Consider the following 26,718-nt stretch of genomic DNA (forward strand, 5'->3'; position numbering starts at 1 on the left):
GGCAATAACACCGAAGCTCATGGATGTCCATAGACAAAGTGTTGAAAGTATGTGAAATACCACATTGGCCAGGGGTGCACAGGACAACATGCACAATAGCTACACCTTCATCGGACCATCCCCCACTTTAGCTCTGTCCAGCAAACCTTAGATAGTGCTGGGCTCCGACATAAGACCTTGTGGGAGACCATTGTAATTGTGTTGAATGTTTTCGATATGGTCAATGGAGTCCCTCCTGGCTGAAAAATAACAAGCCTTAACCAAACGATTAGGTAGAGACCACGCTTGTGTTTGTTGCTTGTGTTTCCAATGTTAATCAGCCGGGAAACAGCCGCCATTGTGAAGAGGCGGCTCGAGACCTGCACAGGAGTAGAGAGGGGTGTTTTTTGCCATCTTCATAATTTATGGATCTTTCGATGCCAATTTTTTCAAGCCAAATGTTGAAAAAAACAGACAAAGAAGACAAAAGAATAGTTTTGTCTGTGTCATGGTTCCATAGAAGCTGTTAGGAAACATAGCTACTACTGAAATCTAATATTTTCATGAATTTCTATGTGACAAAGCTTCAATCCTCATGACAATGCATGTGCTGGAGGTGTGCATAAATGCAAGTGACCTTGGACAAGGTCTGAGTAGCTATTTAGTTCATTTAGCGGTATAGCTCGGTTGGTAGAGCGGCCGTGCCAGCAACTTGAGGGTTGCGGGTTCGATCCCCACTTCCGCCATCCTAGTCACTGCCGTTGTGTCCTTGGGCAAGACACTTTACCCACCTGCTCCCAGTGCCACCCACACTGGTTTAAATGTAACTTAGATATTGGGTTTCACAAAGTAAAGCGCTTTGAGTCACTTGAGAAAAAGCGCTATATAAATGTAATTCACTTCACTTCACATTTTGACAGCATTCTAGATAAGCCCCATTTGGCTTATTAAAAAAAAAGTATGTCTTGAGTTTGGCTCATAATATACAAAAATCAGCAGAAAACAGGGTCACCATGCTAGTGAAGACAGGTTCATTTAACTATTGGGATTTATTTAGCATATTTTGACCCAAAATGTGCAATGATCTGCTTAAATTATAGAACTATGCAGACAAAATGGGCTTATTTGTCAGTTTGCAGTAATTTGCAGAAATAAACACAAACACAAAATAAAATATACGGTTTGCTTTCAAAATAAAATAGTCTGTCTTCGAGATAGATCGTGTTTTACAGTTTTGAACGTGCTAATTGGAGGGGACAGACATGAAGTAAACTTCTCAAACGTTTTGAGAAGTAATGTTACCTGATTCAGCAGGTCCAAAATCAAACAAAGAAAATTAAAGAATGACATATACCATGCGTGGACATCAGGGGCGGTACCTCTGGATTGGCAGACCGGGGTGGTGGTTCCTCTCTTTAAGAAGGGGAACCGGAGGGTGTGTTCCAACTATCGTGGGATCACACTCCTCAGCCTTCCCGGTTAAGGTCTACTCAGGTGTACTGGAGAGGAGGCTACGCCGGATAGTCGAACCTCGGATTCAGAAGGAACAGTGTGGTTTTCGTCCTGGTCGTGGAACTGTGGACTAGCTCTATACTCTCGGCAGGGTCCTTGAGGGTGCATGGGAGTTTGCCCAACCAGTCTACATGTGCTTTGTGGACTTGGAGAAAGCATTCGACCGTGTCCCCCGGGAAGTCCTGTGGGGAGTGCTCAGAGAGTATGGGGTATCGGACTGTCTGATTGTGGCGGTCCGCTCCCTGTACGATCAGTGTCAGAGCTTGGTCCGCATTGCCGGCAGTAAGTCGGACACGTTTCCAGTGAGGGTTGGACTGCGCCAAGGCTGCCCTTTGTCACCGATTCTGTTCATAACTTTTATGGACAGAATTTCTAAGCGTAGTCAGGGTGTTGAGGGGCTCCGGTTTGGTGGCTGCAGGATTAGGTTTCTGCTTTTTGCAGATGATGTAGTCCTGGTGGCTTCATCTGGCCACAATCTTCAGCTCTCACTGGATCGGTTCGCAGCCGAGTGTGAAGCGACTGGGATGAGAATCAGCACCTCCAAGTCCGAGTCCATGGTTCTCGCACGGAAAAGGGTGGAGTGCCATCTCCGGGTTGGGGAGGAGATCTTGGCCCAAGTGGAGTCTTGTTCGCGAGTGAGGGAAGAGTGGATCGTGAGATCGACAGGCGGATCGGTGCGGCGTCTTCAGTAATGCGGACGCTGTATCGATCCGTTGTGGTGAAGAATGAGCTGAGCCGGAAGGCAAAGCTCTCAATTTACCGGTCGATCTACGTTCCAATCCTCACCTATGGTCATGAGCTTTGGGTTATGACCGGAAGGACAAGATCACGGTTACAAGTGGCCGAAATTAGTTTCCTCTGCCGGGCGGCAGGGCTCTCCCTTAGAGATAGGGTGAGAAGCTCTGCCATCCGGGAGTAGCTCAAAGTTAAGCCGCTGCTCCTCCACATCGAGAGGAGCCAGATGAGGTGGTTCGGGCATCTGGTCAGGATGCCACCCGAATGCCTCCCTAGGGAGGTGTTTAGGGCACGTCCGACGGGTAGGAGGCCACGGGGAAGACCAAGGACACGTTGGGAGGACTATGTCTCCCGGCTGGCCTGGGAACGCCTCGGGATCCCCCGGGAAGAGCTGGACGAAGTGGCTGGGGAGAGGAAAGTCTGGGCTTCCCTGCTTAGGCTGCTGCCCCTGCAACCCGACCTCGGATAAGCGGAAGAAGATGGATGGATGGATGGATATCCCAGGCAGCTATGTGTGGATATCTGGTAATGTGTCAAATGCCAGCTGATACCGGAGCTGGGGAGATAGGGCGTGGTTTGTGTGAGTTGTGTGTGTCTACAAAGCTCGCCAGGGATGATGTTACTGCTGTGTTGTTGCTTTCTAAAAAAAATAAAGCTGTCATTCCGCAAGGCAAAATTGTTGTCTTTTTCACGAGTCAAGTCAATTCCTTTACAGACGCGCCGCGCCGGCCTCTGCAGTGCTGTATGGTGCGACCAATTTACTCGCAAATGAGACTAAAAATAGTACGGGAAACATTAAAAAAAACAAAAAACTGTTGCACATGTGCAAAAAGGGATTTTAACCCTTTTATCGCATTAACTCCTAAAATAAATCCATCCAAATTTTAGCCCATCTGTATAGCACGTTTGAAACTATAACCAAATGATTGATCACTCGCGCTGAGAGCTGTGTGTATCCCCCCACCCCACCTGCGCCATGCATAGAGGGGAGCGGGCTACTCTTCCTAGCTCACAAACTCTGTGTTACAAGATGGATGAAACTCGATTGTAGTTGAAGGAAATGGTCAGAAAAATATGTTTTTTTCACCACCACTTGACACTAACTGCACTGTTCGCTTGTACCTACCGTATGAAAGTCAGAGGGAATATTGAACAACAAATCAATGATAGAAGTGACAAACTCGCCATTCAAATAATACTCCGTTTGTTGATAAGAACATACAGCTATGGAAGCACATTCAATCTATTTATTTATTAAGCAGAGGTAACACAAACCAGTGAAAGATTCAAAAGAGCTGCCGTCAGAGCAGACAAACTGCCGCTGCGAGCCTGCTAAGATAGAAACAGCTCAAAGTCAGACTACTGAGTGGACTAACTGATGTCACACGTCACTAGGCAAGTTATCTTAACTGCATTAGGCTAGGCTGACCATATTCTGAAATCCCAAAAAGAGGACACATATATGCGTGCCAAGGCGGGCAGCACGCCAAGGCCGGGACTAGGGGAAAATTTGCCAATGATACTCGAAATTGCTTTATAAATAATATACATTTATAAGGGACCCCATCAAGTCAAAAAAATGGGGTCCCACAGTAAATTTTTGGGGTCCCACTTTTTTGTAAGCGTTTTGAAAACAAATGACAAATGTATGCATTATCCTGTTATATCTCACATTCTATATTGTGTTTTGGAAAAAGGTTGTCATAAACGTGAATTAAAAAAGATAATATAAAAGAAAACACATTTGTATACATATGTAAATGTATTCAGTTATAAACATTCATTCACTTTCTTCTTTCCTTCATGGATCTAAACTTTACCGCTGCTGGTAGTTTTTTCTATGTTTTTATTTAATAAGGTGTAGGTGTATTTATTTCAGTATAAAAGTGTAAAAAGTGTTTTGCTTGGGTCATGAAATGATGATAATGGTGTGCCAGGTCATACATACATTTTATATTTAACGCTTAAATCCCTGGAGTCTACATAAAGTTAAAAAGTTAAAGTACCAATGATTGTCACACACACTAGGTGTGGTGAAATTTGTCCTCTGCATTTGACCCATCCCCTTGATCACCCCCTGGGAGGTGAGGGGAGCAGTGGGCAGCAGCAGTGCCGCGCCCGGGAATCATTTTTGGTGATTTAACCCCCAATTCCAACCCTTGATGTTGAGTGCCAAGCAGGGAGGTAATGGGTCCCATTTTTATAGTCTTTGGTATGACCCGGCCAGGGTTTGAACTCACAATCTACCGATCTCAGGGCGGACACTCTAACCACTAGGCCACTGAGTAGGTACATCAACTCTAACCACTAGGCCACTGAGTAGGTACATCAACTTCAAATCTATTCCTCATTTCAAAATGTTTTAGTTTTTTTATGTTGTTTTTTTGTTTGTTTGTTTTCCGCCCTTTTTTGTCAAACAAAACTATGTTTTTTATGGCAAACACACAAAATATGCAAAATCGTCCACCAAAAATATTTTTCAAAGTGTAATATTTGATGTGAAGTAATCAGAACCTTCGATAGGTCAATAATTCATAATAACATTTTGAAAGAAAAACAAAAACAGCTTTGTTTTATTAGTCAACATTGCAACTTTTTCTAAATTACATTTCACCTTTAGGCTTTTTTATTTCACTTTTGTTATGTTTTTGTTTATTTTAATTAGGGATGTCCTATAATATCGGTCTGCCGATATTATCGGCCGATAAATGCTTTAAAATGTAATATCGGAAATTATCGGTATTGGTTTCATAATTATCGGTATCTAAAAGTAAAATGTATGACGTTTTAAAACGCCGCTGTGTAAACGGACTTAAAGGCATTTCCTTTGCGTGCGTGCCGCCCGAGTCACATAATATCTACCGGCTGTTCTCATCACGAATTAATGCAAGGCATATTGGTCAACAGCCATACAGGTCACACTGAGGGTGGCGTATAAACAACTTTAACACTGTTACAAATATGCGCCACACTGTGAACCCACACCAAACAAGAATGACAAACACATTTCGGGAGAACATCCGCACCGTAACACAACATAAACACAACAGAACAAATACCCAGAATCCCTTGCAGTACTAACTCTTCAGGGACGCTACAATATAAACCCCCCCGCTACCTCCACCCACCCCAACCCCGCCCACCTCAACCTCCTCATAGTCTCTCTCAGGGAGAGCATATCCCAAATTCCAAGCTGCTGTTTGGATAGATAGATAGATAGTACTTTATTGATTCCTTCAGGAGAGTTCCCTCAGGAAAATTAAAATTCCAGCAGCAGTGTACAGAATTGAGATCGAATTTAAAAAGTAAAAAATAAATAATGGGGGTATAAATGGAAACAGAATAGAGAAATATTACAATAAGAATAAAAATAAAAAGCAACAATTAGAAAAAATATATAACAGTAAAATAAGAATATAACAAGAGAAACTAGGCAGTAGTGACCATGTTATGAAAAAGTATTGCACTGTTATTGTTTTGAGGCATGTTAAAAAAAATAATGCACTTTGTGACTTCAATAATAAATATGGCAGTGCCATGTTGGCATTTTTTTCCATAACTTGAGTTAATTTATTTTGGAAAACCTTGTTACATTGTTTAATGCATCCAGCGGGGCATCACAACAAAATTAGGCATAATAATGTGTTAATTCCACGACTGTATATATCGGTATCGGTTGACATTGGAATCGGTAATTAAGACTTGGACAATATCGGAATATCGGATATCGGTAAAAAAGCCATTATCGGACATCTCTAATTTTAATAGTATTTTTAGAATGTGCCGTGGGCCTTTAAAACATTAGCTGTGGGCCACAAATGGTAAAAATTTTTTTAAAATAAATAAATAATCTGCGTCCTTTCTCATTTCAATGCGTTAAAAAGACACAAAAAGTGTGTTAACGCCAACACTGGTTGACAGTATAACAAAATAAGTCACACTTATGTTCTGTAACATTCAGTTTTGGAAAAAAAGTGCAGGGGTAGAAATATTCAAAATAACCTCTTGTATATAATCTAAAGATAAATAATGCCTCAAAACAAGTTAATTAAATTTAAACAAAAAACGGCAGACGAGCTCTCGCCCTGCATAGCTGTTTTGTGCTTTGTAGTGTCGATATGGGCTTATAGAACGTTGGCCCCTTTATTTGCCACAGATATATATGTTCCTGCTTTGCACACAGTGCATTCTGCTTTCCATGTGACAAGGCTAGGACGAAAACAAAGATACTTTTCCCGCAAATCATCTGTGAAGTTGCATTTACGTTTCGGCTTCTCTCTTGTGTTCTGTCTGTCGCTTGACTGTCTCGCTCTCTCGCTCTCTGTCTCTGCCCCTCCCTCACGAATGTTGCTGCGTGCGCACACCTTCACAATTTAACCCCTTCTTAACTCTGGACGTACATTGAAAATACACGCAACCCTAACTCAAAATACCGGACATTTGAGGCATTTAAGAAACCCCACCCAGACAGACCGCAAAAAGAGGACATGTCCGGGGAAAAGAGGACGTATGGTCAGTCTACATTAGGCCAGATATTTGAGGTTCATTTTTTTAGTAACACAATTTCTCAAGTAATTAATTACATTTATTAAAAAGTAATCTTGTTAGTATTTTTGGTAAAGTAATGAGTAACTATGATTCATGACTTTTTAAAATAAATTTTCAGAACACAGCCTGTCACACAGCATCATGAAGCAGTTGGCATGTTGGTGTTCCTGGCTAACATCTTTGTGTGTATGTCATATAATAATGTTTGCCTATAAAAACACCATTGTTAAAAGTCAATTACTTTTACGTTGCTGCTGACGTTTAAACACGTGCTCTTAAACCAGAGCGCTTTATTTCACATTTTGTTATTTTGTGTTTTTGTTAGCTAAATAATTGAGCATCGCTAAATGTTTTTTTAAAGAAGATTGGAGATTATATTTGACTTTTCTCATATTTAAAAAAAAACAAAACATTAATATCTCAAAACACCTCTTAAATTGGGATCCTATTATACACAAAATACTTTTCTTACATGTTGGTACTTGGTTTTTTGTATTTGGGATCCCCATCAGTCCCGAAAATTTGAAAACAAGGCATGGTGGAGATATTTAGTTACGTCAACTGATATTTCCATTTATGGGTTAGTTTATGAGCCAAACTATATATCAGGATATGAGTTTCGGTCCCAGCCCTACACTTGTGTTAGCGACAGTGTCAGCACAGTTTAGGGATGTTCTCTATGTGTACTTGTTCTCTATGTGTACTTGAGTGTTACAATAGGCCTGATGATGGCATTGTGTTTATATGTATGAGTGCACATGCGTACCTTGTTTGAGTGTTAATAATGAATCTGTAATATTTAAGACATTCTCATATTAATACAAAAACATTTTCTGTTCTACAAAAAAAATTCTGTGTTACTAATGTTTTTCATTTAGTAGCACCAGTGCATCTAGTGAAAAAGCTAAGCGTACAGCACTTCTCTGGGTATTGATGAACAGCAAAGCTCGAGACGTTCCGTGGGGTTTACTTTATTACATGATTATGCGCATACTCCCGAGATATAGTTAAAGTCCGAGCTATTTCGCTGCACTTGCCAAGCTGCTACATGGATTGCCGGAAGGTAGATGGCGGTGCCGTTTCGTGGCAGTTACACTTAGTTGGCGTTTCGCATCTTGTGGAAATCAGGGGTGAGGGATCGGCATTTCTGGTCTCTAACAGGCACAATATGCATCTCGATTCACAGGCAACAATCCAATACATTTCAGATACCTCTTCATTGATTAGATACGATTGACATCCATTGCAGCACGTTTCAAATATGACTAGTCGATGCTGATTCCATGTTGCCGTTTCAAATTAGTTATAAGGGAATTTTGCTTCCGGTGTATTTGACAGCAGCGTGGCACATTTTGAAAATAGCATTAGCTTTATTAAGGTGCCCGTTCCTCCCATAACCCATTGTGTTGCCAAGTGTGGAGGTGAATGTGTATCGGCTCAGCCATGATTCCTTTGTTGTTACATACACAGGCCAATGGCCCACAGTTCTAGACTAAAAGAAAGTTATAAAAAAATTGTCAAAAATGTGTTTCACGTTAAGATACATAAAAATCCAATTTAATCAATGCTAGGTAAAATTTGATTAACCTAAAATTTTCCCCAAAAGCCTGTGCAATTTTAAGCTTCTATATTAATGCATACGTATCTCGCATGCACATGTCTAAGGTGAATCTCATGTCCGAGGTAAACATTAAACCTCCCCATCCCCAGTCAGAATAGGTCAAGATATGCGTTTAAACAGGTTTTATCTGACTCATAAAAAACAGATACCAAAATTGGGCATTTGTTTTTAATTCTAGCAACTACAGTTGGAAATGTCAAAGAGCAGACACAAAACTATTTTGTAAGTGTCATCATGAAAATATTTTCTATTTCTTGCAGAACTAGCCACAATTTCCCCTCAGACATTAATAAAGTCCTTTGGTGCACCTCACCTGAAGAGCACGGCCTTGGAGGCAAAAGTGACACAGGGGATGGTCCAGAGTGCAAATCCTTTAACTGGATTTCGCTGCTCTTGCCACCATCAGCGGCCTGGTTGGCAACGTTAAAAAGCCGCACGCTGTGACGAGGCTAATCTTGGGCCAGGGGCTGGCTCATGAGCCAAACACTTTAGTGTAGCATCAGCACCAAAGGTTGTCCCGAGTAATTACCACCAAAACGACACACTGGGTCAACAAAATATGGAAATCTAAGCCTCACATGGAGAAACAATGTAAAGTCAACTGGATTACGAATCTAAATATATATAAATGTTGCATCCAATAAGAGAATTTGAACACACATGTGCAATCTTACTTAAAGGTTTACCTAAACTTTTAAACACTCCTAATGAAATGTTACATTTACACTTTTAGTAATGGGGGGTGTGTGTGTGTCTTACCTGCTCAGTACTTGTGTCATTTTTTGCTCTCTTCCCAAAGATACAGTTAAGGTCGGTTGTACTTCGGGAGGAAAGGTCTTTCCCTGAAAGAATATGATTGTGTATTGAAGTTACATGTATTTATACATTCTTAACCCTCAATATGAAACTGAACAGTTAGTTTAGGCTAAAATGAGTCACAAACTTGTCAAAGTTTTGTGAATATTCAAATAAGTCAAACCTTTTCAAAATAACATTTTAGTCTTTATGCATCATTCTTGTGTTATTACCGAATTAAAAAAAAAAAAAAACTATTAAAAAAAATAATCATTAATAATTTTGGTCTTAACTGTATCTCTCTTTTGGAATACATTTTCATTTACGAGTGTGTTAAATGTTAGATTTTGAGTTAGCAGTGACTTAGATGATCTGTAATGATATGTAATTGAAAAAATACAATGTATTATGGCCATAACAATGCTGATAACAAAGGTGAAAAAAAATACTTAAGCAATGCATCCCATGTGGCTTTCATGTGTTACATATACAGTGTATGAGCATGGGAAGGGCGGAGGGACACCGTTAACTGCTGGGGCTGTCGCCAGCATGGAATTATAAAAATGCAGACATCTTAAGTGTGTTAATGGCGGCGTAGTTCCAAACTGAAGAAAAGGGAGCTTGCATCTCTCTCTTGGGGATAAAACGGCAAAGAAAAATAAACTTGCGACAAGTTGGACTGCACCACGCCTCCAGTCTACCATTTTCAGGCAGGGCCTCAAAGACTCTTGGAGCACACACTGGTCCGTCTCGGGCCCTGAGTCCTGTTCGTACAGCTGCATCCTCTTCCTTCAGCGCGCCTCTGATAACATTTGGTTATTTATTGCTCTACAACCTCTATCTCCCTGCCCACTCTTGGCTTTTGGAAGTCACTGCACATACAGGTCTGAGAAGCTGAACCAAGAAAGCAACTTAAAATAAATAGGAAGGGGGGCAACATAGGTCAAAACGTCCAGTGTGACCTTTTGGAGGTTTAGAAGAGGAAGAACATGTCAAAAAATTGCAGGCTTTCAGGTGAAAGTGCAAATAATGTGATTACAAAAAAGCCCACTTTTCCTTATAGCGTTTAAAAGGTGGCCGAAATGGCAACAACGTATATAGTTCAGTAGTAGTTCAACCGGACCAAAAGATCACTGCCAGTCTCCAGTATAGCAACACTATTTTCAAAGTGAAAGGTTAAAAAAAAGAAACACTTTTAGCTTTGAATATACACGTAATCCAATATGATCCCTCCACACACACCAGTTGACAAAAACACAAGGAAAGAGTGATGAATTGTGCATCAAGCTCCCCTGCAGCCATGACAGGTGAAAGATGGAGCTTGCAATTAAAACTGGGTTACTGTTTTTTGCTTTGGGCCTGCTCCAAATAAGCAGCAGAGATTTTGATGCTCCCCCGCAACACCCCCACCCCCCCCCCCACACACACACACACACACACACACACACACACACACACACACACACACACACACACACACACACACACACACACACACACACACACACACACACACACACACAAACAGGCCATCAATCCTCAGCACTGGTAGTGAGAGGGCTAGCATGAACAGGACGTCAATTAAAAGCAGCTCCCAGTAAGTGGGAGAGCGATATTTGGAAGTAGAGCTGCATTATTATGGCTAAATAATAATCACGATTATTTACATCAATATTGAAAATTACGATTATTAAGGGTGTAACGGTTTTGCAGATACCGTGGTATTTCGGTTTCAAAGTCTTCACAATAATGCCGGGACGAGTGACAGTATAAAAAAAAACTTGGTGTGTAGTTTTTTTCTGGCGTTTTAACGTTGGCTCGGTCTGAAATAAACTACAACTCCCAGAATACTCTGAGCAGCGCGGGATTAGCAAGGTGGGGGCAAAGAACACCGTAAGAATGAAGTAAAGTGTGTTTGTAGTAGATGAAAAGAATTGTTGTTTTCTGACATTTCATCAAAATCTGTCAAGAAATTTTCAAGTTATGTTGCTAACAAACAAACAAACAAACAAACCTTGGCGGAGGTGAGAAAGTCTGTGTTCTGCAGAGCAGAGCGTGCCAATTTCGTCTCAATTGTTTCCAAGGCGACACAGCCAGCCGGTTACGTCGCAGAGCACGGACATACATCACCAAAGGAACTGTACATCGTAGAAATACGAGTAAACTGAAAAACCTCTCGATTAATCCTCAATCCTCCATCCATTTCCACTGCTTGTCTCTCTCTCGGGCTAGAACTTATTGGTCTGCGCTCGGGCGGAGGTTGTGTGGTTATGTAATCAAGTTGTGAAAATTGTAATGAAATAGGATAATAAAAAGGCTAAATAAAGGTTATAAATATATTTATAGACAAATCTGTGTTAGAATGAACACAAACCGCTATATCTCATTACATGGTACTTTTAGCTCCATTTATCAATTTTCTGCTTTATAGCAGAGCCTGGTAATAATGCCAACGATCAACTTCAATTACTTCAGGATTCTCTCTTCAGTTACAGTGCCCTCTGTCACGTGGGGGGGTCGCAGCTCGCTGCGGGGTTGTTCTTCCAACACAAAAGACGGCTTCGGACGACAGCGTGAAGGTAGGCTTGGATTTATTTAACAAAATCACTCACTACCACAAACACAAAAATACAACAAAAAAAGGCAAGCGTGCCTAAAACACAAAAGAAGCTGCTAGTTAGCAGAAGCTATGACATGGACTATGACTTACTTGGTCAGCAAGAGACATGAACCGGTGTGACAAAGACAATGAACGCAGAACGAGTGAACAGAAAGAAAGACTTAAATAACACAGACATGATTAACAACAGGTGCGTGACTCAAAACGTGAAACAGGTGCGTGACATGACAGGTGAAAACTAATGGGTGACCATGGAAACCAAACAAAACAAGGAAGTGAAACCAGGAACTAAAAAAAGAGTCCAAAAAACAAACAGCACATGGCCAAACAAAAACATGAACAGACATGACAGAGCCCCCCCCCTTACGGACAGATCCCAGATGTCCAACAACAACAACAACAACAAAAAACAGGATCAAGAGTCATGGGAGGGCGGGAGGGGGACTTGGCGGTGGGTCGCCAGACCACGTGTCCCCGAATCCACCGGGGCAGAATCAGGTGGCGGCGACGCGTAGACCGCCGCTGAACCTGACGAGGTGGGCGACCTGGGAATGGCCACATTCGTGGCCTACGAGGAGGTCGGCGCACCTGGCGTGGCGGACGCCCATGGAATGGCCGACGAGGAGGTGGGCGCGTTGTCGTGGCAGGCGGCGAAGCTTGGCGTGGTGAGTCAGGCGGCGAAGCTTGGCATGGGTTGTCTTGGTCTTGGCATGTGTTGTCTTGGTCTTGGCATGGGTTGTCTTGGTCTTGGCATGGGTTGTCTTGGTCTTGGCGAGGGTCTTGGTCTTGGCGAGGGTCTTGGTCTTGGCGTGGAGCTGGTACCGGAGCTTGGCAGCGTGGAGCTGGTACCGGAGCGTGGAGCTGGTACCGGAGCTTGGCCGCGTGGAGCTGGTACCGGAGCTTGGCGTCGTGGAACTTGACGTGGTGCAGGTGGCCTAGCTGGGGGTTGCTGCTTGGCATGCTGATGAATTGGTGGTGGTGGACGGGCCGGAGGTTGCTGCCTGGCTGGGCGCATCTGAGTCACCCCACTAGTACGGCTCCCGGCCCTAGCCCCCCCCTCAAGGAGCGGATACCAGACGCGCCCCCCGCAGTCTGGAACCGTTTTTTGGGGTGGGTGGAGGGAGGTCAGGAGGGGGGCAGAATCCTCCCCATTAAATTGTCCAAAATGTCTATTCACCACACCCACTTTAGACTGGGTATGAAAATATCTGAATTTAGAAAAAATCTTCTCAAAAGGATTTTTTTTTTAAACAAAGTCCTTAGTGGGCGGCTGACAGAGGGCATAAATAGAATTTTAAAAAAAGTCTTGGTCGCTGACGTCATGACCAGTGGGCGGGATGACATCATCAGCACGGGTCTCCTGCGGCGGCGAGGAAGACAAGACTGGGCTGGTTGGGGAATCTTGTGGTCCGGAGGAGGATCCTGGGGGAACGACGCGCCATGCTGGCGAAAAGAAGCCTTTCTGGCTGACCTCCATCTTCGCCAGCGCGTCTCCATCACCTCCTGATGGCTCGGCTGCGTTCATTCTGTCACGTGGGGGGGTCGCAGCTCGCTGCGGGGTTGTTCTTCCAACGCAAAAGACGGCTTCGGACGACAGCGTGAAGGTAGGCTTGGATTTATTTAACAAAATCACTCACTACCACAAACACAAACATACAACAAAAAAAGGCAAGCGTGCCTAAAACACAAAAGAAGCTGCTAGTTAGCAGAAGCTATGACATGGACTATGACTTACTTGGTCAGCAAGAGACATGAACAGGTGTGACAAAGACAATGAACGCAGAACGAGTGAACAGAAAGAAAGACTTAAATAACACAAGCGGTAGAAAATGGATGGATGGATGGATGATTAACAACAGGTGTGTGACTCAAAACGTGAAACAGGTGCGTGACATGACAGGTGAAAACTAATGGGTGACCATGGAAACCAAACAAAACAAGGAAGTGAAACCAGGAACTAAAAAAGAGTCCCAAAAACAAACAGCACATGGCCAAACAAAAACATGAACAGACATGACACCCTCCAAAAGTATTGGAACAGTGAGTCCAATTAGTTTATTTTTGTTGTAGACTGAAAACATTTGGGTTTTACATCAAAAGATGAATATGGGACAAGAGATCAACATTTCAGCTTTTATTTCCAGATAATTACATCTGGATCTGAAACACAAACTAGAAGCTAGTACCTTTTGTTTGAACCTACCCGTTTTTAATGAGAGCAAAAGTATTGGACTGACAGGTGTGTTTGTTGCCCAGGTGTCTCCCAATTACCGTAATTTCCGGACTATAAGCCGCACCTGACTATAAGCCGCACCAGCTAAATTTAGGGGAAAATACAGATTGCTCCATATATAAGCCGCACCCGACTATAAGCCGCAGGGTTTTGATGTGTAATTACCGTAGTATATAGGGGTTCCTGCTACCACGGAGGGGATTGTCGGGACAGAGATGACTGTTTGGGAACGCAAAGCGTCCCATTTATTAACAATAAATCTTTCAATCATTCAATCAAACTTTCACATCTTTGACATGGCGAACAGCATTTGTGCAGAGTACAAATAATACAACGTAATTAATAATAAAAAAAAAAAAAAATAATAATAATAATAATATAATTATAATTAATTAATAATAATTATATAATTATAATAATATAATTAATAATAATAAATAATACAAAGTAATACAAAGTGCTCGCCTGTACGTTATCAAAATAACCAGCCTACCGGTATATGAAAAGTCAGTCTTTAATCATTGTGTCATCGTCTTCCTCCTGCGTACTAAAACCACCAAAATCCTCTTCGTCGGTGTCGGAGAAGAACAGGCCGTATATAAGCCGCACCCTTGTATAAGCCGCAGGGACCAGAACGAGGGGAAAAAGTAGCGGCTTATAGTCCGGAAATTACGGTACATTGATTATTCAAACAATGAACAGCACTGTATGTCTGAGCTCAGTTTCAGATTGGGTGGGATAGGTTTTGCCAGTGCAGACTGCATTTAGAGGTGGAACCAACATGAAAACCAGAGAACTGTCTATGGGTGAAAAAGAAGCAATTGTGAATCTGAGAGAAGATGGACAATCAATCAGTGCCATTGCACAAACATTGGCCATAGCCAGTACAACCATTTTGAATGTCCTGGAGAAGAAAGAAACCACTGGTGTATTAAGCAACAGACGTCGAATAGGTAGACCAAGGAAAACATCAGCAGTTGATGACAGAAACATTGTGAGAGCTATAAAAAAAGACCCTAATACAACTGTGAGTGACATCAGCAACAAACTCCAAAGGGCAGGAGTGAAGGTATCACAATCTACTGTTCGCAGAAGACTTCATGAACAGAAGTACAGAGGCTACACCAGAAGATGCAAACCACTCATTAGCAAGAAGAATAGGAAGGCCAGGCTGGAATTTGCCAAAAGGTACAGAAATGAGCCTAAAAAATTCTGGGGAAAAGTTGTATGGACTGATGAGACAAAGATTAACTTCTTCCAAAGTGATGGAAAGGCAAAAGTTTGGAGAAAGAAAGGATCTGCTCATGATCCCAAACATACAAGCTCATCTGTGTAACACGGCGGAGGTAATGTCATGGCTTGGGCTTGCATGGCTTCTTCTGAGACGGGCTCTTTCATCTTCATTGATGATGTAACACATGATGGAAGCAGCAAAATGAACTCAGAAGTCTACAGAAACATTTTGTCTGCTAATTTAAAGAAACATGCAACCAAACTGATTGGGAGATCCTTCATCATGCAGCAAGATAACGACCCAAAACACACTGCAAAAACAACAAAGGAGTTCATCAGGGGCAAGAAGTGGAAGGTTTTAGACTGGCCAAGTCAGTCTCCAGACTTAAACCCAATAGAGCATGCATTTTACCTGCTGAAGAGGAGACTGAAGGGAGTAACCCCCCAAAACAAACAGGTGAAAGTCTGGAAAAGCATCACAAAAGAAGAATGCAAACGTTTGGTGATGCCAATGGGTCACAGGCTTGATGCAGTTATTGAAAGCAAAGGATTTGCAAATAAATATTAAGTCTTATTTACTTTAATCTATTTTAAGTTTATGTGTTCCAATACTTTTGCTCACCTAAAAATGTTGTGTTCTATTACAAATAATGCTACAGTATATTCTAAGTTGTGTATCAGATCCAGATGTAAATACCTGGAAATAAAAGCTGAAATGTTGATCTCTTATCTCATATTCATCTTTTGATGTCAAACCCAAATGTTTTCAGTGTTACAACAAAAATAAAGGAATTGGCCTCACTGTTCCAATACTTTTGGAGGGCACTGGGACTTTTCTCTTCAGTTATATTCTTATTTTGTATATTCCTGAGAATCTGCTGTTAAGGACCTACTGCCAAAAAGGTAGTCAAAGATAATCTATATGAGAGCACATTAGTGTTGTTTAGGAATCTGCTGCAAAAATATTACGTGTTATCTAAGCATTTTTAACTGAACTCGCGCACCAGTCTGGTGTCATTCCTGGGCCGGATTTGGCCCGTGCCACCAGTTGAATAGCCCTGCTCCACTCCAATGTCCTTTCTGTTTGTTAGTATTTTGCCTACATTTTACTACCGTATTTTTCGGATTATAAATCACAGTTTTTTTCATAGTTTGGCCGTGGTTGCGACATATACTCCGGAGCGATTTATGTGTGAAATTAACACATTACCGTAAAATATCAAATATTATTATTTATCTCATTCGTGTAAGAGACAAAGCAAATGTCAGCAATCGTCACACACACGTCAGCAATCGTCACTTACACGTCAACCAATAAGAATTTGGCGGGGGAGGGTCATGGCAGAAGTGCATTGTGGGTCATGTTATGCTAACTGCTATATGCTATACGCTACTGCTGTAGCTATTAAAATGGATCACATCAACATTGGCGGTAACTTATAAAAACTGAGAAGGGCTGAACTAAAATGGCACCGAAAAGGAAATCATATACTGCAGATTACAAGCTGCACATAGTGAAATATGCAGCAGAGAACGGCGATCGAGCAGCAGAAAGAAAGGACATACCAGAGGAAGATTTTCGGGGAGGAAGATTTCATCGGATTTAGTGATCGGGAGTGACAGATTGTTTGGTAAACGTATAGCATGTTCTATATGTTATAGTTATTTGAATGACTCTTGCCATGATGTGTTGCGTAACATACCAGGCACGTTCTCAGTTGGTTATTTGTGCGTCATATGGCGTACACTTATTCAGCCTGTTGTTCACTATTTTTTATTTATTTTAAATTGCCTTCCAAATGTCTATTCTTGGTGTTGGATTTTATCAAATAAATTTCCCCCCAAAATGCGACTTATGATAAATAAATGATAAATGGGTTATACTTGTATAGTGCTTTTCTACCTTAAAAAGGTACTCAAAGCGCTTTGACAGTATTTCCACATTCACCCATTCACACACACATTCACACACTGATGGAGGGAGCTGCCATGCAAGGTGCTACCAGCACCCATCAGGAGCAAGGGTGAAGTGTCTTGCCCAAGGACACAACGGACGTGACTAGGATGGTAGAAGGTGGGGATTGAACCCCAGTAACCAGCAACCCTCGTGTATATATATATATACTGTAAGTGCCACGTATATACTGTATGTTTTTTTCCTTCTTTATTGTGCATTTTTGGCCGGTGCGACGTATACTCCGGAGCGACTTATAGTCCGAAAAATACGGTAGTTTTACCTACAGTACATCTGCGCAACAAGAATGTTGAATGTGAAAAGTGTAAGGCAACGGAAATATTTCCGTCAGTCCTTAACTCTTATAGTCATTAAAGTTGAGTATTTAAGTGTGTAGGACAATTAAAAATTAAAAACATACCTTTGACATTGTCTAGTGTGAAAGGTTTTACATTATACATTAACAATAAAACATTGGATGACAAGATTTGCCATTTTTTTAAGGTTATTTTTCCGTTTTAGTTACATTATTGCCATCATTACAATTAGGGCTGCAGCAGTTCATTGATTATATTCATTAATTTGACTAGCTTTGATTTGTATTTTATTGCTACAATGGTTCGTTTATTCAGTTTACTCCTAAAATTCCTAAAATCTGGGAAATGTGAGCTTTTTCATGTTTTATTGGCACTTTTGCTAACTCAATTCGTCAACTTATACCTTTACTAACCTGTCGTGTCCGCACACTTCCTTTTTTGTCATTGCGCCTGTGAATTCTGTGATGTCTGGCCGAAGAAAATCCGACAAGCCAGGCCTCTCCAAGCCTCGTGTGTCTCCGGATCCATTTTAATGGATATTCACTTTGAAAACCTAACAACCACACATGCGCCATGGCGTCTTAATACACGATTACTCTTAAATGAGGACTTTGTGGAATTTGTTTCACGTCAAAAACATTTATACTCTTGAACAAGACCCCTAGAGTGTTGGCCTCTGTGCTCTGGGAGACGCTTAAGGCATATATTAGGGGGGAGATAAATTCTCCTACAAGTTAAGAGAAAAGACTCAGGAAGAATAAATTGACTAAGCTGACAACACATACACTCACTAGACAACTCTTTCGCTGTCTCTCAAAACTCAGATGCTTACAAGGAAAAGCTCTCTCTATAGGCAGAACTGGATAATCTTACGTCAGATCACGCCACTGACCAAATGCTGGGCTCAAGATTCCAGTTTTTTGAACATGGCGATAATGCCAGCATATTATTATTCGCCCATTCATTACACCAGATATCAACATCTCATAATATTACACAGATTCAAACTGAGTCAGGTGTAACTCCTAGGGTACGTTATTTACCTTGAGATAAATAACGTACTTAAGGACTCGCCTGCTCAATTTCTACCCATGACCAGGATGACTTTTTTAATAAACTGGACATCCACTCAGTTCATCAGTCCGCTGCGATGGAATTGGAGAGACCAGTCACTGCTGCAGAACTGAATGTTGCAGCAAGGTTGGACTGGATGTTTACCTTTCCGAATTTTAACAAAAACTTTTGCCATAAACCTGCCCCTTTATTATTGAATATGTACAATTAATTATTTAAATCTGGCCACCTCTCACAAACGCTTAACCATGTGTCAATTTCTCTCCACTTGAAACACTTTGTATCGTCCTATTAGCCTGTTGACTTAGACTTCCTTTTGTCATTCAAAGTTGAACTTTACAGTACAGATAAGAACGAAAGGTTGTTGCATTAGCTCATTGTAGTGCAGGATAAAAGAGCAATAAGGTGCAGACATAAATAAATAGATTACCGTACAGATAAATATATTGCACTTTTGCATATGCATCCACGTTTATGAATGTATATTATATTGTCTTTATATTCCAGCGAGTTCATCCGTTTTGGGGGGGAATTGAGGGGATTATTATGATGCGTTCAAGAGTCTTATGGCCTGAGGGAAAAAGCTGTTACAGAACCTGGAGGTTCTGCTACGGAGGCTGCGGAACCGCTTTCTAGAGTGCAGCAGTGAAAACAGTCCTTGGTGGGGGTGGGAGGAGTCTCTGCAGATTTTCTGAGCCCTGGTTAGGCAGCGGCTTTTTGCGATTTCCTGAGCCCTGGTCAGGCAGCGGCTTTTTGCGATTTCCTGGATAGGAGGAAGAGGAGTCCTGATGATCTTTTCCGCCGTCCTCACCACTCTGCAGAGACTGGAGTGTGAATTTTGAATCGAATGTGGATTTTAAATTATTGTCTAAACTGCTAGCTTTACGTCTTGACACTATTCTTCCATCTATTACTAATGCAGATCACACTGGGTTCATCCGAAATAGGCACTCCTTTTCTAATCTTCGACGTATTTTCAATATATTGTACAATGTTCCTGCTTCCGATATCCAAGAGGCAGTGATACCACTGGATGTGGAAAAGGCGCAGTGGAACTATCAATATTATGTCTTGGACAGATTCGGCTTCAGTAATAGTTTTATCTCGTGGGTTAAGCTTATCTATTCATCCCCAGCGGCCTCGGTCAGGACAAATGATAATCAATCCCAAAACTTTCGCCTCTATCGTTTTACGCGGCACGGCTATCCTCTCAGCCCATTGCTTTTTGCTCTTGCCATTGAGCCTCTGTCAATAGCGCTTCACTTATTATGGGTATATGTAGGCACAATGTGCAGTCCCTCTCTACGCAAATGATCTTCTATTTATCTCGGACCTCTACGTATCAGTCCCGGCTGCCCTGAGTAACTCTTCAAGCTTTTGGCCATGTGTCTGGTTACAAATTGAACTTGGGTAAAAGTGAAATATTTCCTGTAAACTCAGCTGCTAAGAAATATTCTAAGCACAATTTTCCCTTTTAAATTGCCTAGCAAATATTCTCATGCTTGGGTGTCCAGGTTATGCTTGCCGAGCTTTATAAAGCCAACTTTGCTTTACTGAGCCACAAATCCAGGGAGACTTTGAACACTGATAATTACTTACTTAATCCACGGTGGCACACGTCAACTCTATTCAAATGAATGTACTTCCGCGATTTTCCTTTCTGTTCCATTGCATACCACTTTTCTCCCTCAGTCCTTCTTTCGTAAATTAGATAGTCAGATTCTAGACTTCATTTGGAATAAGAAGACTCACAAATACGTAAACAATATTTGCAGAGACCTGGGTTCCTTTCTAAGTATGTAGGAGAGACTGATCTCCAAATTAACCCTGACTCAAAAACAATTGAAATGTGGGTGGTTGATAAGCCTTCAGTGTGTTTGCTGGTCGTTGTATCTCTCTATGGCCATTCAGGTATTCAACTGTCTGTGGTTTTATGTTGATATCTGTGGTTTCTCTTTTATTTATTCAATTATTTATTTTATTTAAATGTTTTACTTGTTGGGGGGGGAGACACAACATTGATTGCATGTTTGGCTCTCCCTGTCAACTATATGCATCTAAATCCAATAAACAAATGTTATTAAAAAAAATGCATAAAATCCAGACCATGTGATTGTAACACTAAATTGGCCCTTGTGTGTGAATGTGAATGTTGTCTCATCTGTGTTGGCCCTGCGATGAGGTGGCGACTTGTCCAGGGTGTACCCCGCCTTCCGTCCGAATGCAGCTGGGATAGGCTCCAACCACCCCCGCCACCCCGAGAGGGACAAGCGGTAGAAAATGGATGGATTAATGAAATGCACAAAACTTAAAATACATAAATTGTTTTCATAAGACTGCTCCGATAAACCGCACACGAGAGTGGTGGTGTGAGCGTGTAGCAGAAAACTTGCAGAAAGATAGAGATGGCTCAAAAAAGACGAGAAAGAAAGAGAGAAAAGGACCCAAATAAAACGAGAGAAGCCGTCGAAAGTATTACAATCATTTCAAGCTGGAAAATGTGTGTATGGTCAAACACAGCTGCTATGTCACTATACGGTAGTACTACATCGATGATGCAGCGCATTAGAAGAAAGCACCCTGCATACTTACAAAGGAAGCAAGCTTGGTAGCGTGGTCTTATGTCGCTGTTTTCTACATCAAATAGATTTTTAGTGCTGAAACTACTTTGTGGCTAAGTAGCGCGTTAGAGTCTACAGATAACTTTTTCCCAGGCATTTCTAAACCTTGAATGCATTTCTGCCATATTATGTCACTGACCTATCTTTTCCATCAGTGAAAGTGTCCAAAAAAATGCCCGTGAATTGTCTAGTGGTGTTAGGATGGAAGTTGGCAGCGCAAAGTTGGAGACAATGGCAGAGGAGACGGCAGAGGTGTCTTTATCATGTAAATCACCATAGCCATACCTAATCAAGTTCATGCCACCCATCGAGACCTCACTGAGTAATTACACATTTCGATGTTTATTGTGCACCCACAAAAAAGTTCCTGTTGACATCCAACACAAATTTAAGGACACACGTTCAGGTACCGGTATTTCCCAAAGTTAACATAATAATCGCTGGCTAAGCTAGTCATCGCAAGTCACTCAGAAAGCAAACCTAGCATTTAGACCAGCGAGAAACATGTCTTTTGGCAGCAAAATGTCTTGTGTGTGTGTTTGAATGCACATGCGTGCAAGCATTTACATAAAGGCCTTTAGGTAGGATGATGTAGGAAAAATAACAAGTATAACTTTGGTTTGTTATTTAGAAATATTTGTGCAAGTTTTTTTTCTCAAAACAAATTTGTTGTGGCCAATTTCAATATTTGTGTAGATTATGGCAGTAGTACATAATGGGGCTAATAAATATAGGTATTACTAAAAAGACAACCAGATCCATTGCAAGACTACATTATTCAAATAAAAGTTAATTCTAGATGATGAAAAATGCCTTTCACTTGTATAGTAGAAGGTGCGAGGCCATAAGTCAAGAAGTTGTTGAACTCTGACATTGAATTGGACCCAGAGAAGTCGAGAAAGACACTAAAAGACATTTGTTTGCGCCCAACTTTTTTCTTTTGATCTGCGTGAGGATTATGGTTTATTTTTCATTTAAACGGGAAGATGTAAACATCCCATCAGTCGGCAGCATCCCAATGAGAACAGACATTGCATTTTAAGTGATTGTTTTAATATGTTCGTAGTTTGTATTTCTTGTTTAGCACTTAGCAATAGTGCTACTTGGTGGATCTGCTTCTCACTCAGCTTCTAAAACTTGTAGCTCATCCTCCTTATATGCAGGCTCAAAAATACAATATTTTGATTATCATTCGTCCCAAAGTAGTCATCATTGATCTCATTAAAACTACCATGATTAGAGGTAGTAGTAGTTGTAGGAAATAGCAAATGTTTTGATGCGATTTTGAAAACAATGCTTAAAACGACCAAAATAGTTAGAATTAATTTAAAAAAAAGAAATATATGTGTGTGCTCGTCTTACATAGGATTGTGAATAATAGACAATATTCACCAAGAAGTGCAGTGTCCTTTTAAAGGGCATGTGATACAGTGTTACTAATCTCTTTTTATTTAATTAATACTGGTATATTCATATTTAGTGTATCTGCTGATGTAGTTAATTTTTTGTTGTTGTCGCCATCTGTCTTGTTTCTCGTCCCCACAATTATCCCCTCTGCCTTAATTTTCTCCTGCTCCGGTCCAGTTGCATCAAACACTAAATATATATAAACACTTAATAAAGTTAAATGTAAATCATGCAACAAGAGAAGTATCCCACACTTCTCTTTCATAAAGTCAATCTGTAGAGCAGATACGGGTACATAACTCGACAATATTATTTGCCCATGTAGCTACACTGGACAGGTTAATAATATAATTTTAAAAAATGATACTAAATGTTATGTGCTGTGCAGGGAAATCAAATATATTCCCGGCAGTTAGAAAGTAATCAATTTGTACGAGAGACACCTATCAGCCACCTGCTATTAAGCAGTCAAATGTCCAAATCAATTATTAAGATAAATAAGAGAAGCAAGCGTCACTTTGGTTGCGTAAAAAGCTTCATCTGCAAAGATAGGTCTGGAGGCTGGTCTTCTTGTGAACACAGCCTTCCTAAATTTCCCATTAGGCGTCTTTCCTTTCCTCTTCCACAGTAGACCAAAATCTTTGACAGGTGCCAAAAAGTCAGGTGCTTCCTTCTTTTTTGGAGGGCCCAAACAGCTGGTGAAGAGAAGTGGAATGCATTTCACCGAAATAGTCTCAGGGGACCATCACAGATTATTGGCTGATGATGGGCTGGGGTACAAGTATGTCCCGGGGCAAAGACAATGAAACAGTCAACACAAATGTTCGACAGAACATACACATTAATCACTGGTCAAAACGCATGAGAAAGGTACTGTTAGGGTCACTTATCAAGGGGCTATTTTAAGGGCTCCAAAATTGTACGCAGTGTTAAAAACTAAGCTGGAATAACATTTTAGCTAGTTAGTCTGACAGCCATACTTCACCATCTGGAGTTGACCCAGCACAGGTAGCAAACATCCTGATAAGCTTTAATCTGATGGGGTCATCTGCTATGTCCACATAAATGGACAAGCCAGATGCCCCAAACAGGAAGCGGGAAGTAGCTGCTGAATGACGTAGAGATCTTCCAGATGTTTACCGAACAAAGTGATCACTGATTAATTACTTTAACAAAAGGTCAATAAGCGGAAGACTCGCTTTATTTTTCTGCCAACAAAAATAACCAGCAACATTTATCTAAAAATATTTTTTTCTTTGGTTTAATGCAACTTTTAATAAAAAGATGAGACTGTTGTCATTGATGACAGCATGTGAGTTATCAGCATACCTAATGGGAGCGTAGTAAAGCAAGCATTTAAAATGGTTTTGCTTTTTCTTTCTTTTTTCATATGTGCAAAACATAGGGAGTAATCGAGATACTGTTTCCCTCTCACCCTCTACTCTGGAGTAAATCTCCAAGCTCAGGGAGAGAATGGCCACTGTGTTCAAGCACGCTGCCCAAAGCTTGTCATTTACAAAAAAACAAACCCAAAACCTGTGAAGTTGGCACATAGCGTAAATCGTAAATAAAATCCGAATACATTGATTTTCAAATCCTTTTCAAACTATATTCAATTGAATACACTGCAAAGACAAGATACTTAACGTTCAAACTGGTAAACTTTGTTATTTTTTGCAAATATTAGGTCATTTGGAATTAAATTCCTGCAACATGTTTCAAAAAAGCTGGCACAAGTGGCAAAAAAGACAGACAGTTGAGGAATGCCCATCAGACACTTATTTGGAACATCCCACAGGTGAACAGGCTAATTGGGAACAGGAGGGTGCCACAATTGGGTATAAAAGCAGCTTCCATGAAATGCTCAGTCATTCTCAACATGGGGCAAAGGTCACCACTTTGTGAACAAAATGCGTGAGCAAATTGTCGAACAGTTTAAGAACAACATTTTTCAAAGAGCTATTGCAAGGAATTTACGGATTTAACCATCTACTGTCCGTAATATCATCAAAAGTTTCAGAGAATCTGGAGAAATCACTGCACGTAAGCGGCAATGCACGTGACCTTCGATCACTCAGGTGGTACTGCATAAAAAAACGACATCAGTGTGTAAAGGATATCACTACATAGGCTCAGGAACACTTCAAAAATCCACTGTTAGTAACTACAGTTCGTCACTACATCTGTAAGTACACGTTAAAAACTCTACTATGCAAAGCGAAAGCCATTTATCAACAAAACCCAGAAACTCAGCCGACTTCGCTGGGCCCGAGTTCATCTAAGATGGACTGATGCAAAGTGTTCTGTGGTCTGATGAGTCCACATTCCCGGGCGCGGCGCCGCTGCTGCCCACTGCTCCCCAAGGGGATGGGTCAAATGCAGAGGACAAATTTCACCACATCTAGTGTGTGTGTGACAATCATTGGTACTTTAATCTTAATTTCAAATTGTTTTTGGAAACTGTGGATGTCGTGTCCTCCGGACCAAACAGGAAAAGAACCATCCGGACTGTTATAGGCGCAAAGTTCAAAAGCCAGCATCTGTGATGGTATGGGGGTGTATTAGTGCCCAAGGCATGGGTAGCTTACACATCTGTGAAGGCACCATTAATGCTGAAAGGTACATACAGGTTTTAGAGCAACATATCATGAACGCCCTGCTTATTTCAGCAAGACAATGCCAAGCCACATTCTGCACGTGTTACAACAGCATGGCGTCGTAGTAAAAGAGTGCGGGTACTAGACTGGCCTGCCTGTAGTCCAGACCTGTCTCCCATTGAAAATGTGTGGCACATTATGAAGCGTAAAATCTGACAACGGAGACTCCAGACTTTTGAACAACTTAAGCTGTACATCAAGCAAGAATGGGAAAGAATTCCACCTGAAAAGCTTCTAAAATTGGTCCCCTCAGTTCCCAAACGTTTACTGAGTGTTGTTAAAAGGAAAGGCGAAGTAACACAGCGGTAAAAATGCCTCTGTGCCAACTTTTTTGCAATCTGTTGCTGCCATTGAATTCTAAGTTAATGATTATTTGCATGTGATGAATGCTTATTTAGTGAAAGGAAAAGAAAGAAAAGAAAAAACTGCTTCAGTATATATAAAGATGCATCAATAATCGATTTTGAATCGAATCGTAGCTCCTGAATCGTAATCGAATTGTAAGGTGGCCAAACATTCCCACCTCTCCAAATAGTTGGTTAATATTCAAGTCACAAAATGTAAATGGAGTATTGTTGGCGGTTTTGGGATGGTTATTTCGAAGTCTTTATGAGCGGAATAGAAGACCTTGCATAGGACGCACTCTAAGCTGACTTTTGCTCGCAATTATTTACGAGTTAGAATGCATTTAGAAAAAATACATCTTGTCTTACGTAATAATAGTGAACGATAGACAAAATTCCTCAAAAAAAGAGCACACCAAATCTGATTTTTTTTGCCCTCAAGTGACACAGATCTGATTTTTTTTGCCAGTCTAAATGCTCCAAAGTGCTTCAAATCTGATATTTTGGCATCAGATTCAGGCCACATCAAGAGATAGTCCTGAATCCGATTAGAATCTGATCTTTTAACATTTGACTTCAATGCAACGCAACCTCAATGTGACTTTTTTGTCAGCTTTGGGCGAGCTACATCATTCGTGTGTGCCGGAAAGACGCAGTCACCAGCGAAAATGGATATTTCATCGCCACATCCGGTTTCGGTTTCTATTTAAGACGACCAAAAATTTCTGTGCATCACTTGACAGTTGCGCGCAATTAATGGGCTATATGTCCATCCATCCATTTTCTACCGCTTTTCCCTCTGAGTCGCGGGGGTGCTGGAGCCTATCCCAGCTGCACTCGGGACAAGTCGCCACCTCATCGCAGGGCCAACATAGACAGACAATATTCACACTCACATTCACACACTAGGGCCAATTTAGTGTCGCCAATCAACCTATTCCCAGGTGTATGTCTTTGGAGGTGGGAATAAGCTGGAGTACCTGGAGGGAAACCACACAGTCAGGGGGAGAACATGCAAACTCCACACAGAAACACCAAAAAGCCCGGGGATCGAACCCACGAAGAAAT

The 26,718-nt window shown here is 41.2% G+C and overlaps 1 protein-coding gene across 1 annotated transcript in view; it reads right to left on the reverse strand.

Annotated features, from left to right (window-relative positions):
* The window catches only part of LOC133648494 (PIN2/TERF1-interacting telomerase inhibitor 1-like), a 55,969-nt gene that overhangs the window by 23,354 nt on the left and 5,897 nt on the right, over positions 1-26,718 (reverse strand). Inside the window, exon 6 of the mRNA XM_062044656.1 lies at positions 9,155-9,237. Within this exon, the coding sequence (XP_061900640.1) occupies positions 9,155-9,237 (83 nt within the window). The remainder of the gene's footprint in view (positions 1-9,154; positions 9,238-26,718) is intronic.

The sequence above is a fragment of the Entelurus aequoreus genome, linkage group LG04 (genome assembly GCF_033978785.1).
Source record: "Entelurus aequoreus isolate RoL-2023_Sb linkage group LG04, RoL_Eaeq_v1.1, whole genome shotgun sequence".
In the NCBI taxonomy this organism is placed as follows: domain Eukaryota; kingdom Metazoa; phylum Chordata; class Actinopteri; order Syngnathiformes; family Syngnathidae; genus Entelurus; species Entelurus aequoreus.